At 45.3% G+C, this 12,080-nt stretch overlaps 1 protein-coding gene across 3 annotated transcripts in view; it reads right to left on the bottom strand.

The window, feature by feature from the left end:
• Nucleotides 1-902: 902 nt before the first annotated feature.
• rnf213b (ring finger protein 213b) overlaps nt 903-12,080 on the bottom strand; it is a 38,692-nt gene continuing 27,514 nt past the window's right edge. For all 3 annotated transcript variants that reach the window (XM_058989793.1, XM_034928670.2, XM_058989794.1), the window contains exons 44-67: nt 11,934-12,079; nt 11,694-11,793; nt 11,442-11,553; nt 10,846-11,050; nt 10,467-10,660; nt 10,222-10,344; nt 9,992-10,096; nt 9,657-9,908; nt 8,764-8,842; nt 8,641-8,675; nt 7,981-8,078; nt 7,637-7,793; nt 7,202-7,367; nt 6,498-6,592; nt 5,994-6,242; nt 5,512-5,644; nt 4,980-5,063; nt 4,718-4,898; nt 4,205-4,397; nt 3,930-4,007; nt 3,355-3,552; nt 3,048-3,137; nt 2,358-2,536; nt 903-1,853 (exon numbers count right to left, since the gene is read on the bottom strand). In XM_058989793.1, the coding sequence (XP_058845776.1) occupies nt 1,718-1,853; nt 2,358-2,536; nt 3,048-3,137; nt 3,355-3,552; nt 3,930-4,007; nt 4,205-4,397; nt 4,718-4,898; nt 4,980-5,063; nt 5,512-5,644; nt 5,994-6,242; nt 6,498-6,592; nt 7,202-7,367; nt 7,637-7,793; nt 7,981-8,078; nt 8,641-8,675; nt 8,764-8,842; nt 9,657-9,908; nt 9,992-10,096; nt 10,222-10,344; nt 10,467-10,660; nt 10,846-11,050; nt 11,442-11,553; nt 11,694-11,793; nt 11,934-12,079 (3,388 nt within the window). In that variant the 3' untranslated portion in view covers nt 903-1,717. The remainder of the gene's footprint in view (nt 1,854-2,357; nt 2,537-3,047; nt 3,138-3,354; nt 3,553-3,929; nt 4,008-4,204; nt 4,398-4,717; nt 4,899-4,979; nt 5,064-5,511; nt 5,645-5,993; nt 6,243-6,497; nt 6,593-7,201; nt 7,368-7,636; nt 7,794-7,980; nt 8,079-8,640; nt 8,676-8,763; nt 8,843-9,656; nt 9,909-9,991; nt 10,097-10,221; nt 10,345-10,466; nt 10,661-10,845; nt 11,051-11,441; nt 11,554-11,693; nt 11,794-11,933; nt 12,080) is intronic.

Raw genomic sequence — 12,080 nt, 5'->3', positions numbered from 1 at the left:
GTCTAAAAGGTTGGTTGACTTGACAGAAGAGGCGGGACTACATCAGCAGCACATTTAACTCTATCGGCGCTGGAGAAATACATTTTAAGACCAGATTTTTATCCCAAAATAATTTAAAATGTGTGTCAGTATACATTCACTACGCTAGTTAAGTATAAGGTCTACCCTTGTGTCAATATCTAATTTCAGCCAGATGTTTTACTATAGGCACAAAAACCATCTGTCAACTGGTGAATAATGAATTATACACGAGGAGTTGACTCTGCCCCACCCGAAGAACCATCAATCAATACATTTTTGCTGGACATCAGAGCAAGGTTTTGCCTTAACTTAAATAATTGATAGTGACAATGCTATATACTGTTAATTGCATAATATATGCATTTAAAAAAATGGAAAACTGTACAGCTACTATGGAAAATACTAAATACTGTGTAGGGCAGTGCTTGCTAATTCTGAAGAGGTATGCATTATGTATTCTCCCGTTTCAGTAGTAATTTTTTTATGAGAGATGGGTTGGGGGGAACCCTAAAGGTCTATCTATAAATATCTCAGCATTGCAAGCCCCACAGCCAGTGTGGATTTATCTCACAGGGCTCTATAAAGAAATCTGCTGGTTCTTGCTTCTCTCTCTACAGTATTGTATTCTTCAGCTGGTATTCTGATCAAAGCAGATCTCAGTAGCTATGCAGTCTGTACATATTGATATAGGCCATAATGTGGACAATATAAATTCATCTGTGCTGGTACCTTACATATTGAGTTGATTATTGATTAATTTGCCAGTACATTGTCTTTTAACATAACTTGTGTTGTTCTACGAGTAAATACAATTCTTATCCAGTAAAATAATAAATACATGTATGTATGTCTGCACTTGAAAAAAAAAACACAACTGCAGATGACATTTGTGCATTGATTATTTTATCATTACAATTATTAGCCAAGGAATGTATTGATTTTGTGTATTTAAAAAAAAACATGTCGTAGCAAATTCAGTTTGTTTTTCATTCTCCATAAAACTCTGAAAACAAATAAGACTTGCTGTCTTCTAACACACGACACTGTGCTTCTATTGAATATTAAAACCACATTTCACTTTGCTCACATTGTTAGCTTAACATTGCAAATAATAGGAGAAAAAAATCCAAAGCATCACTGATTTGAAAACTTTTTTTTTAACTTTTTAAAATAAATTGTGAAACCCCCAGCAATTTACAAACAAGTTCCCAACAGCCCAGAATAGAAATATAACTCAGGATCATTATTATCTACAGGGCTAGTCCTGACCAATCCAATTCCAAATATAGTTCCAAGCTTGTATATCCATCCATTATCTGTAACCGCTTAATCCTAGAGGGTCGCGGTGAGCCAGAGCCTAACCCGGCAGACACAGGGCGCAAGGCGGGACGCCAGTCCATCGCAGGGCAACAAATGGCAATTTAGAGAGCCCAGTCCACCTAACCAGCATGTCATTGGACTGTGGGAGGAAACCCACGTGAACACGGGGAGAACATTAGGTCTATCTTTGTATTAGTGCTTGCACTATTGAGATGTACATGTGCTGGCCTTGCAGACACAAAGTGAATAAACTAAACTAAATGAAACCAAGAAAAAAAAACAATTTGGGTAGAAATAAGTACATGGGGACGCTTTATCTGCTGTTGCTGACTGAGCTGCTTCCCAGACAGGGTGGCAGTGCGGTGCTCCGGGTCAGTCACCTCCTGAACTCCACCGCCAGGCGCCAGCTTTCCGCCCCCTTCTTCAGGGTGATGGCATCAGACAGGCCCTCCAGCCCCGGGAGAGTGAGGGAGCCTTTCTCTTCCAGGTGAATCTCCAGGGTGGACTTCAAACTGAAACATTCAGAGCAAGAATTTGTGAAACCTTTTCTCTTTATTGCAGAGCTTCTAACACGGTTGTATTATGGCTGCTGTAATGCCCTAAAGCAACTAAAAGAAACTGCTCAGTAGAAAGCAAACACAAAAGCAATTATGTACAAGTTCGTTTTTTGCAAGCCACAGATTTTTATGCAGGTTTTCTTTATATATATATATATATATATATATATATATATATATATATATATATATATATACACACACACACCATAGTTTATCCTGGTTTGTCATGTTTATTATTATGCTTCACTATCCTCTGCTGGTCTTTACCATGCTTTCACTGTGCTTTGCTTTTTCTATGATGCACTTTTATAAGGGCATATAGTATGGCTATAGTTGTATTTTCCAAGTGGGTTTACACTGCAGGAAAAGTTTGGTTTGATCTTATTGAATCCAAGCCAGCACTGTATTGTCCGGAGAAAAGCAAATTCATGAAGCTGCTTGAGTGAAGCCTCTTACTCCCAGTGTGCATGGTAGTTGTCCTCAGAGATGAAGTTGTTGGTCTTCAGCAGCAGGATCTCATGGAGCTCCCAGCGGAAGGCGTTGATATCGGTGACGGCCAGGAACCCGCGCAGCTCCTTCTTCTCAACCTCCGATAGACCCTCCCTGTACGGGATGGGGAGCCTCTCAAAGGGGTCCTGAAACCAGGGTAGTCAGGGGAGGGAACAGGTTAGAGGTGCCACTTTTAAACATCTACACACTTCAGTTTCATTTACTACAATTGTTCACTAAACTAAATGTATATATAATTACATTCATTCAGTGCATTGTCTGGTTACTGTTATCATACATGTGCAGTTTACTTTGGTAAATTCTGTATTGCTTATGTAACAGGGTGGAGGCTGGGTGCAAACCGGCAACACCGCGCACCACAATCGAGTGTCTTAACCACAATGCAAAAGAGCATTCGTGGTTTAAGAGCTTTTAACCTCATCTCATTTCACAGACGGGACAGAATCCGTGACGGCACTGTATCACACAACACTGCCCATTACACTTACTAAATGATTCAGACATTGTGAAATCTCAAGGGTCAATAGTTCTATTACCCCTTGAACCCTTGCTCTATTCCCTGGCCTTCAGTGGTGTTGTCTAGTTTTCATACTGGAATATGCAATGCAGGGAATTTGTTATATGACAAATAATCACCTTTCCTTTCCTCAGCATAAGCTCCGACTTCCAAGAGGTGAGCAGCTGCCAGACTGATGTGCTGTGCTCCAGCCTGCACTCATTCAGAGCCTGGGAACAAAGAGCTGGGAATAAACACTGTCCTGTCTGCAGAATCACTGCACATCGACTGAGAGGGAGCTGGAGGCTCTGTTACACTATAGAGGGGTACAGATTGAGGGAGAGTGGGGGGCTCTGTTACACTATGGAGGGGTACAGATTGAAGGAGAGTAGGGGCAGATGTTACAGTGAGGTATAGTATAGGACACAGACTCAAGGGGGTGATCACCTTGCCCACAGCGCTGGAGATCTGCTTGCCCATCCTCAGAGTGTCCCTGAGGTAGGTCAGGAGCTCTCCCTTGGGCTCCCCGCCGGTTTTGCCCAGGAATCGCAGGCCAGTCTCGACGATGCGCACTGCATCACACACATCACTGTAGGAGCGGAGCACTGTCGACACGGCAGCGCTGTCAGAGCCCTTCAGGGCTTCCTGCAAACACAACACAGGCAGCCTTTACCAACATGATACAGTACAACACAACGTCTGTTAGCATGTTGCTTCTGTTGGGAATGAAGCCCACAGAAATTAGAAACTTAGTCTGAACAGTTCACAGAGGTATATCATGGTAAAAGCATAGCACACCGAAAGCATGTTTTAGCATGGTAAAGAGCAGATAAGTATGGTAAGGCACGGTAAAACGTATGATAAACTATGCTAAAAACAAAAGCAATAGTACACAATGTCTATATACAGGACTATTATGCTGTTTATTGCAGTAGCTCTTCCCTGCCACCTGGGGGAAAAGACGTGCTAACAAAAACAACACGCAATTGTTCTAAAAAAAACCAAAAAAAAAAAAACCTTACCTGTTCAATCTTGGATCTGACCTCCGCTAGGATCAGTGAGAAGTCCTGCTGCTGTCTGTTCAGGTATTTAGACGTGCCCTGTCCGAGAAAGAAAAATAACTATATAAATAGAAATCCTGGTATCCTGTCTACATTCCAGGGGACACATCACGATTATATCACTGGGTCTGTCAAATTATAAAGCGTATCCAGCAAAACAAAGAAAGTTTTTAGGCAAAAGTCAGTTTTTGCATCACTAAAGATTTTCCGATTTTTACAGCAGGCAGTCCCCTTACCGCGCTGATCACTGGCTTGCCCTGCAGGTAGCGGCGCTTGAGGTGGCTCTCAATGGCTGGCATGTCGTAGTGGCTCACTGTCTCCTTGCCCTTCTCCAGGGTGTACTGGCAGTGGGCGAGGATTAGAGGCAGGAGATCCCGCTCCGGGTCACACAGGGTCAGCTGACTCTCGGTCACCCCCTCCAGGGGCACACTGTACAGAACAGACATGGAGGGGTGGATGTTTTTTAGTATTGTTGGCCATAACAAGCATAGCACAAGCAAGTATGGTAAAGCACTTATAGCTAAATCATGGGCAAGGGCAAAAATATTGTGCAAATATACCATGTTTCCTTGGAAACGAGTCTCATAGGCACTTGAGGAGACAATGGTCATGTATATTTTTCCAGGGAAAAATGTTTTAGATCAGTACCTTTTTAGTACAATGCAATGGATGATATGCACTTACAGTATACACTTTTCCAATGTACAGTGTTACTAAATACTGCATGCAGACCCCACTCCCATCCTCACCTATCATCTTCCTTGGCCTGGTTGTTGGCCTTTCTCACCAGGCTGTTGTGGGTCTCGGTTAGGAACTCGATGAGTGTGCTCAAGCAGGAGCCTGGGCCTCTCCTCTGCAGGGACAGGAACGCAGACGAGCTCTCCACAGTCAGGACTGCTTCACTCAGCCCCTGGGGGTCCTCTGTACCATCTGCAGAGAGGTAAGGTGAGTGAGAAGAGAAGACAAAGAGACGCCACACACTGACGCACACACACAGGGCGCTGTACTCACGGCTGCTGGCCACCTCAGTCCTCAGCAGGTTCCAGAGCTCCATGAAGACTTTCACTCTCCTCCTCAGCACCTCCTTCTGGTAACCTGCAGGAGGAGACGAACTAGAGTTAAACAACTGGGAGAAAAACCTGATCGCGTTACTGTGTACCAGTGTTCGTGTGACCTTACCCGAAGCCCCCCATGTGGTACAGCACAGTGCATTATTAACCCACTGTGCTTCCCAGCCCCTGTATATATAATATTACACATTTTGTGAAGTTCTTTTTTCTTTGTGACAAAACTGATTCCACTTTCTTTTGCATGCATTCTATGGAATAACTCATCATAACAAATATTCCTGCAAAACAGTCCCCAAGATACAGCACTGAACTACCCACCAATAAGGCTTCAGTGCTTTGCAAAAGCAGGTCAGTGTGTGAAATAATCTTGACAATCTAAAGGTCCACAATATTCAGTAGCAACATTGCCTCCTGTAGCCCAAGTAGCCCTGATGGGTTAAACGCATGAATCAATAATGAAATGAAGCTCTGACCTGCTGGCAGCTTCTGCAGGAGCTGGCCGATCGTCTGTGACCCCATGTCTGTACCGACAGGAAAGGTTCTCAGCAGGTCTGTCTGCAGCGCCGCCAGGTCTGGGAGGTGCTTCAGCAACCGGAGAACACGCTCCTGAAATGTGAAACAAGGGATGAGCAGAAAAGCAGGATTAAACAAGGTAGTATGGGGTCTGTGGTGCTTAGATAGCTTCTTGATATTCATTCACAACAAGGAAAAATCAGATGGACTTTCAACCTACTACCTTCCAGGAACAGCCTATTAAAAACATGGTAGAGCATATCCAAGCATGGTAAAAGCTTGATAAAGTGTACATTATCATAGGAAAGCATGCAAGGATATATTGATAAAGTTCCATAAAGGCCCATTTGTCTATATAGGATGGTGCTGAGCTACAGAGAATAATATGTGAAAAAAGCACATTGCATGGCTGCCAGAGTAACAAGGCAATAGAGCACAGTACCTTCTTTAGAAAGAGCCACAGCACTGGGCTGTCCTCCTGTCCTTTGTCCTGCTCCAGGATCTGAGTGAAGCGCTCGATGGTCACTCTCTCAGGACAGCTCCAGAAGGATGAGTGGTCAGTGGCCTCCTGGGTGGGGAGATCCAGGATAGACGTGGGGTCTCCGTACAGGACCTTCATCAGGGGGCTCCCACTGAGCCGGTCATCAGTGCTGATCACCTTCTGGGCTCGCCTGAGACTCCTCTCCAGATCCTGCAGGGGTTTTATATTAAACATGTTGTGAGAGACAAGCAGAGTGTTTGACAAAACCGGAAACAACATCATGCTATTCACAAACGATTCAAATGGGTTTCCAGGTTTTCTAACCACTGTCAGTCCAGACATGGTAGGCACATATATTGGGTGTCACAAATTATTTTTGAATAGCGTGATGTTATTGCTTCTGCAGGTTGCATCATAAAACAAAATTTTTATCCATGCCAGTGAGTGTTTGTGTTTCCAGCTCACCTGTAACGCTGGAGTGATGACTGTATCGCAGACCAGCTTCTCCCAGTCCTGCCGGGCACGCTTGGAGGAGAGCGCTCCTTCTCCGCGCTGTGAGCCTGTGAGTGACACGGAGAGGTCAAAACAGCCCACAAACCACACTGCAGCAGTGGTGTAGTTGAGCCGGAACTCATATAATTGGCAAGATCAGTCACATGACTCGCATTTCCCACACAACTGTCTGATTCAGTCAGTAGTCCTCTTGATGCAATGAAAAGAGCATTAGGAACTTCTATCACAAATGACTTCTTTAAGAAGAAATGCTGATGAAGACAACAGCAACTGTGGACACAAACACAGACGAAGCTCTTTCAGGAATGACATCCGGTGAACCGCGAAGCTATCCACTCAGCTATGACATCATCGTGGCTCAGACATCATCGTTCTGCCACTGACCCACAGTCTAAAAGCATTCTGACAAGATGGAGAAAGACACTTTGTGGAAATACTTGTATAAATTTGAAAAGTGCCTGACCTATTATATGTGTCATTAGAAGTTCAGTATGCAAATAAAATTTAGGACTACACCACTGCACTCCAGCCCAGTGAACTAACCACCGAGCTACTCAAAACACCTACCTTCGATCCTGCACCTAACCACTGAGCTCCTCAACCCCACTCCCTTCCACACAGTGTGGATACTGGACTAACTGTGCCTCCAGGGATACCTGCGGTGCTGTTCAGGAAGGCATGGATGACCAGATGGATGCAGACGGCTGTATCGTCCATGTTCCTCCCTAGTGACCTGCCAAGTGCCTCCATGTCATTTTCAATGTGTCTCCACAGGAACTGCTCCACGTTCCCCACGGCTGGAGAAATCATAGCAGAGATCTCCTGTGTGGAAACAGTACAGTCCATCAACACTGTGCAGAGAGTTTGCTGGTAACAGACATCTGCACTGGCTGAGTGCACAAGCAAAAGCCCGGCGCAGCACCAGAACTGCATTTTTTAAAGAAATGTTATCTGCAGGGTTAGTGGGGGGCAGGCTTATTCACTAAGCTTTTACCTTTGCAGGCTCGGGTCACAAGGAAATGAGTCTGGTGGTCTATAGCCAGTCCCAGAGATCCATTCATTCATTGATGGAGCTACACTGCTGCTCTTACCCGCTTGTTCCTGAATGCTCCCAGCAGCATGGCGATGTGGGTGCAGAGTCTCAGCAGGGAGAAAGCAGCGGGAGACATCTGCCTGTCACAAGCCACGATGGCGCCCCTCTGAGCTGCCCCTAAAATGTGACCAGTCCTGGTCCGATCCGCAAGCATGCTGAACCACAGGAAGGGGGAAGACTTAATATTAATACGCAATAGGAACAAAAAAACACACGATCCATTGCGTTGCTTGCAGGAAATACAGAGCGGTCTGGCATTATAGACCAAACACGTTTCGTAATGCAAATTCTCTCTATGTTGGGCAATATTGCTGAAATGCTGTGTTGCCGTCAATGTATTACCTGCTTGCTTTAGTGAAACCTGGAACAGGGTTGTGCTGGATGCCCCCTACTGGTGCCCCGCAGTCTGCGCATCGAGATGTGATCATAGGTCTTCCACACTGAAAAAAAAAAGATGCACAGCCAAATTGAAGTTAGTAATTTGAACAGGATTTTCAAAATACTGTATATTTAATGACAGAGTGAATTACTAACATAGCTTCACGACATCAAAACGTTACTGTAGGTGAGGGAAGGCCAACCCTAGTCCTGGAGAGCCACAACCCTGCAGGTTTTCTGGGTATCTTTAAATTATCAATGTCTGAAGACATTTGTTTTGTATTGAAAATAATTGATTGAATTATGTAATTGAGAATGCAGGAGGAACGAAAACCAGAAGACCCTGCGTCTCTCCAGGACCAGGGTTGACCACCTGTTATAAGTATTTTTGTGGGTAACTGTTTTTGTGTTAAAGTTGTCCCAGAAATTACACTGCGAAGAGAAATAATAAAGAGAACCCTAAATGTTGGCTAATTTCAGGTGAGTCTTACCATAACATTTACTGTAATCTGTATCAACAGTGTTACCTGTACTGCCTACTACTATTTGTTGTGGTTAGTCAATATTTCTTTCCCTCATTATAAACATTTATTTATTATAAAACACAAGTATGATTCATCTCACCTCTCCAACGATACACGCATGGCCATTGGCACAATCTGAAAGGAAAATAAATCAGGTCTCAGTTTCTTACAGTGCGATCATTCATATTATTGTCATGTCACCAAAAAGATTAATGCCACTTACAGTACCAGGTGCCCTTCTCTTTAACCCACTGGTGCGCCTCACTGGTCTTGTCTTCAGGCATGGTGGGGAGGAACATGTTCTGGGGAAACAGACGGCACTGTTACACTTACTTTGGGAGATTACAAGCAGCAGTGGCACTATAATGGCAGTGCTGGGGCAATGGTAGAACAAGGGCAGCAAAATGTGATGATCCATTAGTGGAATGGTACCACAGTGAGAACCACATTTTTAAATTATGACTAGGGTGACCAGGCATCCTGGTTTGACCAGAACCGTCCCCCCTTCCCATCAAATGTCCCCACGTTTTTTCCGGGTTTGCAACAGAAACAGATATTCCTCTTTGCGTTAACCCTTTCAGTCCTGAATTATTTTTGTCGAGGTGAAGAATAAACTGCTTTATTGTCTGAGGTCGTTTATGACATATATTTATAAACGACCTCAGACTGGGACCTAGGAGTCGCACGAGGTTCCAACGTCATTTCTGACAGCATATGTGAACATACGGTGCTAAGATAAGCAGGACTGAAAGGGTTAATTACGTAAACAATCAGCAATCATATTAATGGTTCCGGAATCAAATGTTTCATATAGGTTACTATACTACATTAAAAGTATGTGCAATTCTAGAAATTAACAATACATATGGTTAAAACAGGTAGTTAAACATGGCCACGAAATGGAAAGGGGCAGTGCTTGTGCAGCAGTCAGAGTTTGTTGTTTTAGTTTAATGTGAAAACAGTAACAGTGCTAAAAGCACTATATTCAAATAAGAATAATTCTTAAATAAATAAAAAAAAGAAACATTGCATAGTTTTATCATGAAAGCTTATCGGTACCAGTGTTCTACTGTATCAGGGCTACTGTGCAATATTTATAGTCACAACAGTCCTCACCGTCATTGTCTCAGGTCGAGTTGCTATCTGCTGCAGTGGAGACAGCAGCCTGCTCCCGGACAGAAAGACTGCCCCTGCGTGGACGATAATCTCCAGCAGGGTGTGCCGCTGAGTAGGCAGCTCCGGCACCATGCAACAGGACGACCCCGCCCCTCCCAGCTGATTGGCCACCAGGGCGGAGCAAAAATCTCTCTGTTCTTTAGAGCAAAATCTGGGGCTGCCTCTTATAAACTCCTGCAGCGGCTGTGTCTCCTGGAAAAGCAGAGAATCTTATTTGATTTCAGACACAGGCAACAACGAATTCTTTCCGTTTCAAGCTGTGCGGCTATTCTTACCTGTGGTCCTGGGTGTTGCCCGGGATCCTGCTGTGCAAACAGGCAGGTGACCTGACGAAACAGGGCAAGGGTGAGGAGCACACAAGCGGTACTGGGGGAGCCGTCCTGGAACAAGAGTGAAGATGGGAGTGAGAAATGAGGTCTGATACACAACAGCTCCCGGTAAAGCATTGCAAGTACATTGCCATACTGAAGCTGCACTGGATAACACACCCACAAAGCCCCTGTACCTGAATGCCTTTCGCGACGGGCTCTGTCTGCTTGTTAAGGAGTGCCATGAATACAGCGTTTCGCAGGTCTTTGTAGCGAGAGCCAACACATAGAAAGCGGTCCACCTGCGTTGGGACTTTACTCTAGAAAACAAAAAGATACAAAAAAAAAAAATCAAAAAAACATAACTCTGCAACAACCTATACGGCACATAATCAAACACAGATCTGAAGGGAGATGAGACGGCTCCACTACAGGGTGTTACCTGGATCTGAATGAGCTTTGGAGGGAATGCCCAGTGTTGCTTCTTCAGCAGGGCCAGGAGGCAGTCCATCCCAAACTGCCTAGTCAGGGCCCTCAGCAGGTAGATACGGTGCCAGTCATTCCCAGAGTACTCAAGCACTGCCTTCACCTGCTCCAGGTACCCCTCCCTCACCCCTCGACTGGAGGAGGCACACTCTGTCAGGGGACAGAAGGGATATCTAAACCCTGAACACAAACACCCCCATTCCCAGTTAATAGCTAAAGTGCTAGTAGAAGTTCCTAACTCAAACTAAACAGAACTGAATCACAAAAAGCATGCTGGGTTACTAGGGCGCTGGGGCTCCAGTTTTTAACGCAGCAAGTTGTAATAAAAATGTCACCTGTGCCGGAGAGGGCCTGGTGCAGTAAGCTGGCCGCAGTGCCCAGGCAGACTCGCAGCCGCGCCACGCTCTGCAGGAACTCGACGGGATCCTCCTGGCACGTGGGGGTCTGTCTGCGGGCAACCCTGCTCAGGAAACGAGCGCCGTCCTGCAGCCGATCCTGCCCGAGCTCCGAGCCCTCCTCACCGGGGCCGGACAGAGCATCCTGAAACACAGTGAGCCTCCTGCATAACCAGCCTTTGAACCCAAAACCGTAATCACCTACTGATTTCATTACAGAACATAAATCATCATTAATTAAGAGATTTGTTTTTAAGGGTAGTGTACAAGGAGCTGGACATTGTGAATTCCAATACGCAACAAGGCCTGCTGATACCTTAAAACATAAATCTAGACATTTTTGCTTTTTACTTTGCTCTCTTCTGTGGTAGTCTCCACGGTTGCCGTAGTGAAGGAATGTTTTTTTTTTCCCAGCTTAAACTAGTTCCCTTTCCTCCACTACAGAAATCAATGGCTGTAGCGTATCATGACATATCCTATGGCAACCTGGCAACTGTATAATCAAAGATAAACAGCAACACAACCCCCCCGGTTACCTGGAAGCAGTTGACAAACAGCAGGTAGAGCTCTGTTCTATCCTCCCGGTCCAGAATATTCTCCTCCAGGTTCTGCAGGTAGCGCTGCATGTGGGTCTTCACCTGGTCCAAACTGAAACACAGCCCTCATCAGAACCTTCTACTAGCGAGCACCACTCTGTCACTGCACTCTGCCATCTCAAGGATACACTGGTACCCTAGATACACTATCAGATCAGTACTCTTCACTGCACTGTGCTATCTCTGTGGTACCTGTAATGCAGCAGTAGTTTTGGCAGCACAGAGCGGATCACTGGGTTGCGATCCACACACTCCAGGAAAGGGGTGAGCTCTCGGGTCCGGAAAACATCACCTTCAGGGAAGCACAAATCACTTCAGTTATACAATCCCCTGTACAGCCCCACAATAAGACCCACTTTCTTTAGGAAAAGGACAGTCTCACGCACAGGGGGCAGATATTAGTACCTCATTCTCCCCTCTCTTTCCTCTCACCTTGAGCAGAGATGAGGAGTGAGAAGAGCAGCTCCACCACCCCCTCCCCGGGGGTCTCGCCCTCTGACAGACAGAATCGAGACACCACCTCCAGGAAGAAGGAGTTGCATTGCTGTCGAATCTCCCCGTGCTGACGTAGGCCCTCCC

The sequence above is a fragment of the Acipenser ruthenus genome, chromosome 17 (assembly GCF_902713425.1).
Source record: "Acipenser ruthenus chromosome 17, fAciRut3.2 maternal haplotype, whole genome shotgun sequence".
Lineage (NCBI taxonomy): Eukaryota > Metazoa > Chordata > Actinopteri > Acipenseriformes > Acipenseridae > Acipenser > Acipenser ruthenus.
Note: the sequence above shows the minus strand (reverse complement) of the source record. Positions and strands in the feature narration are given on the sequence as shown.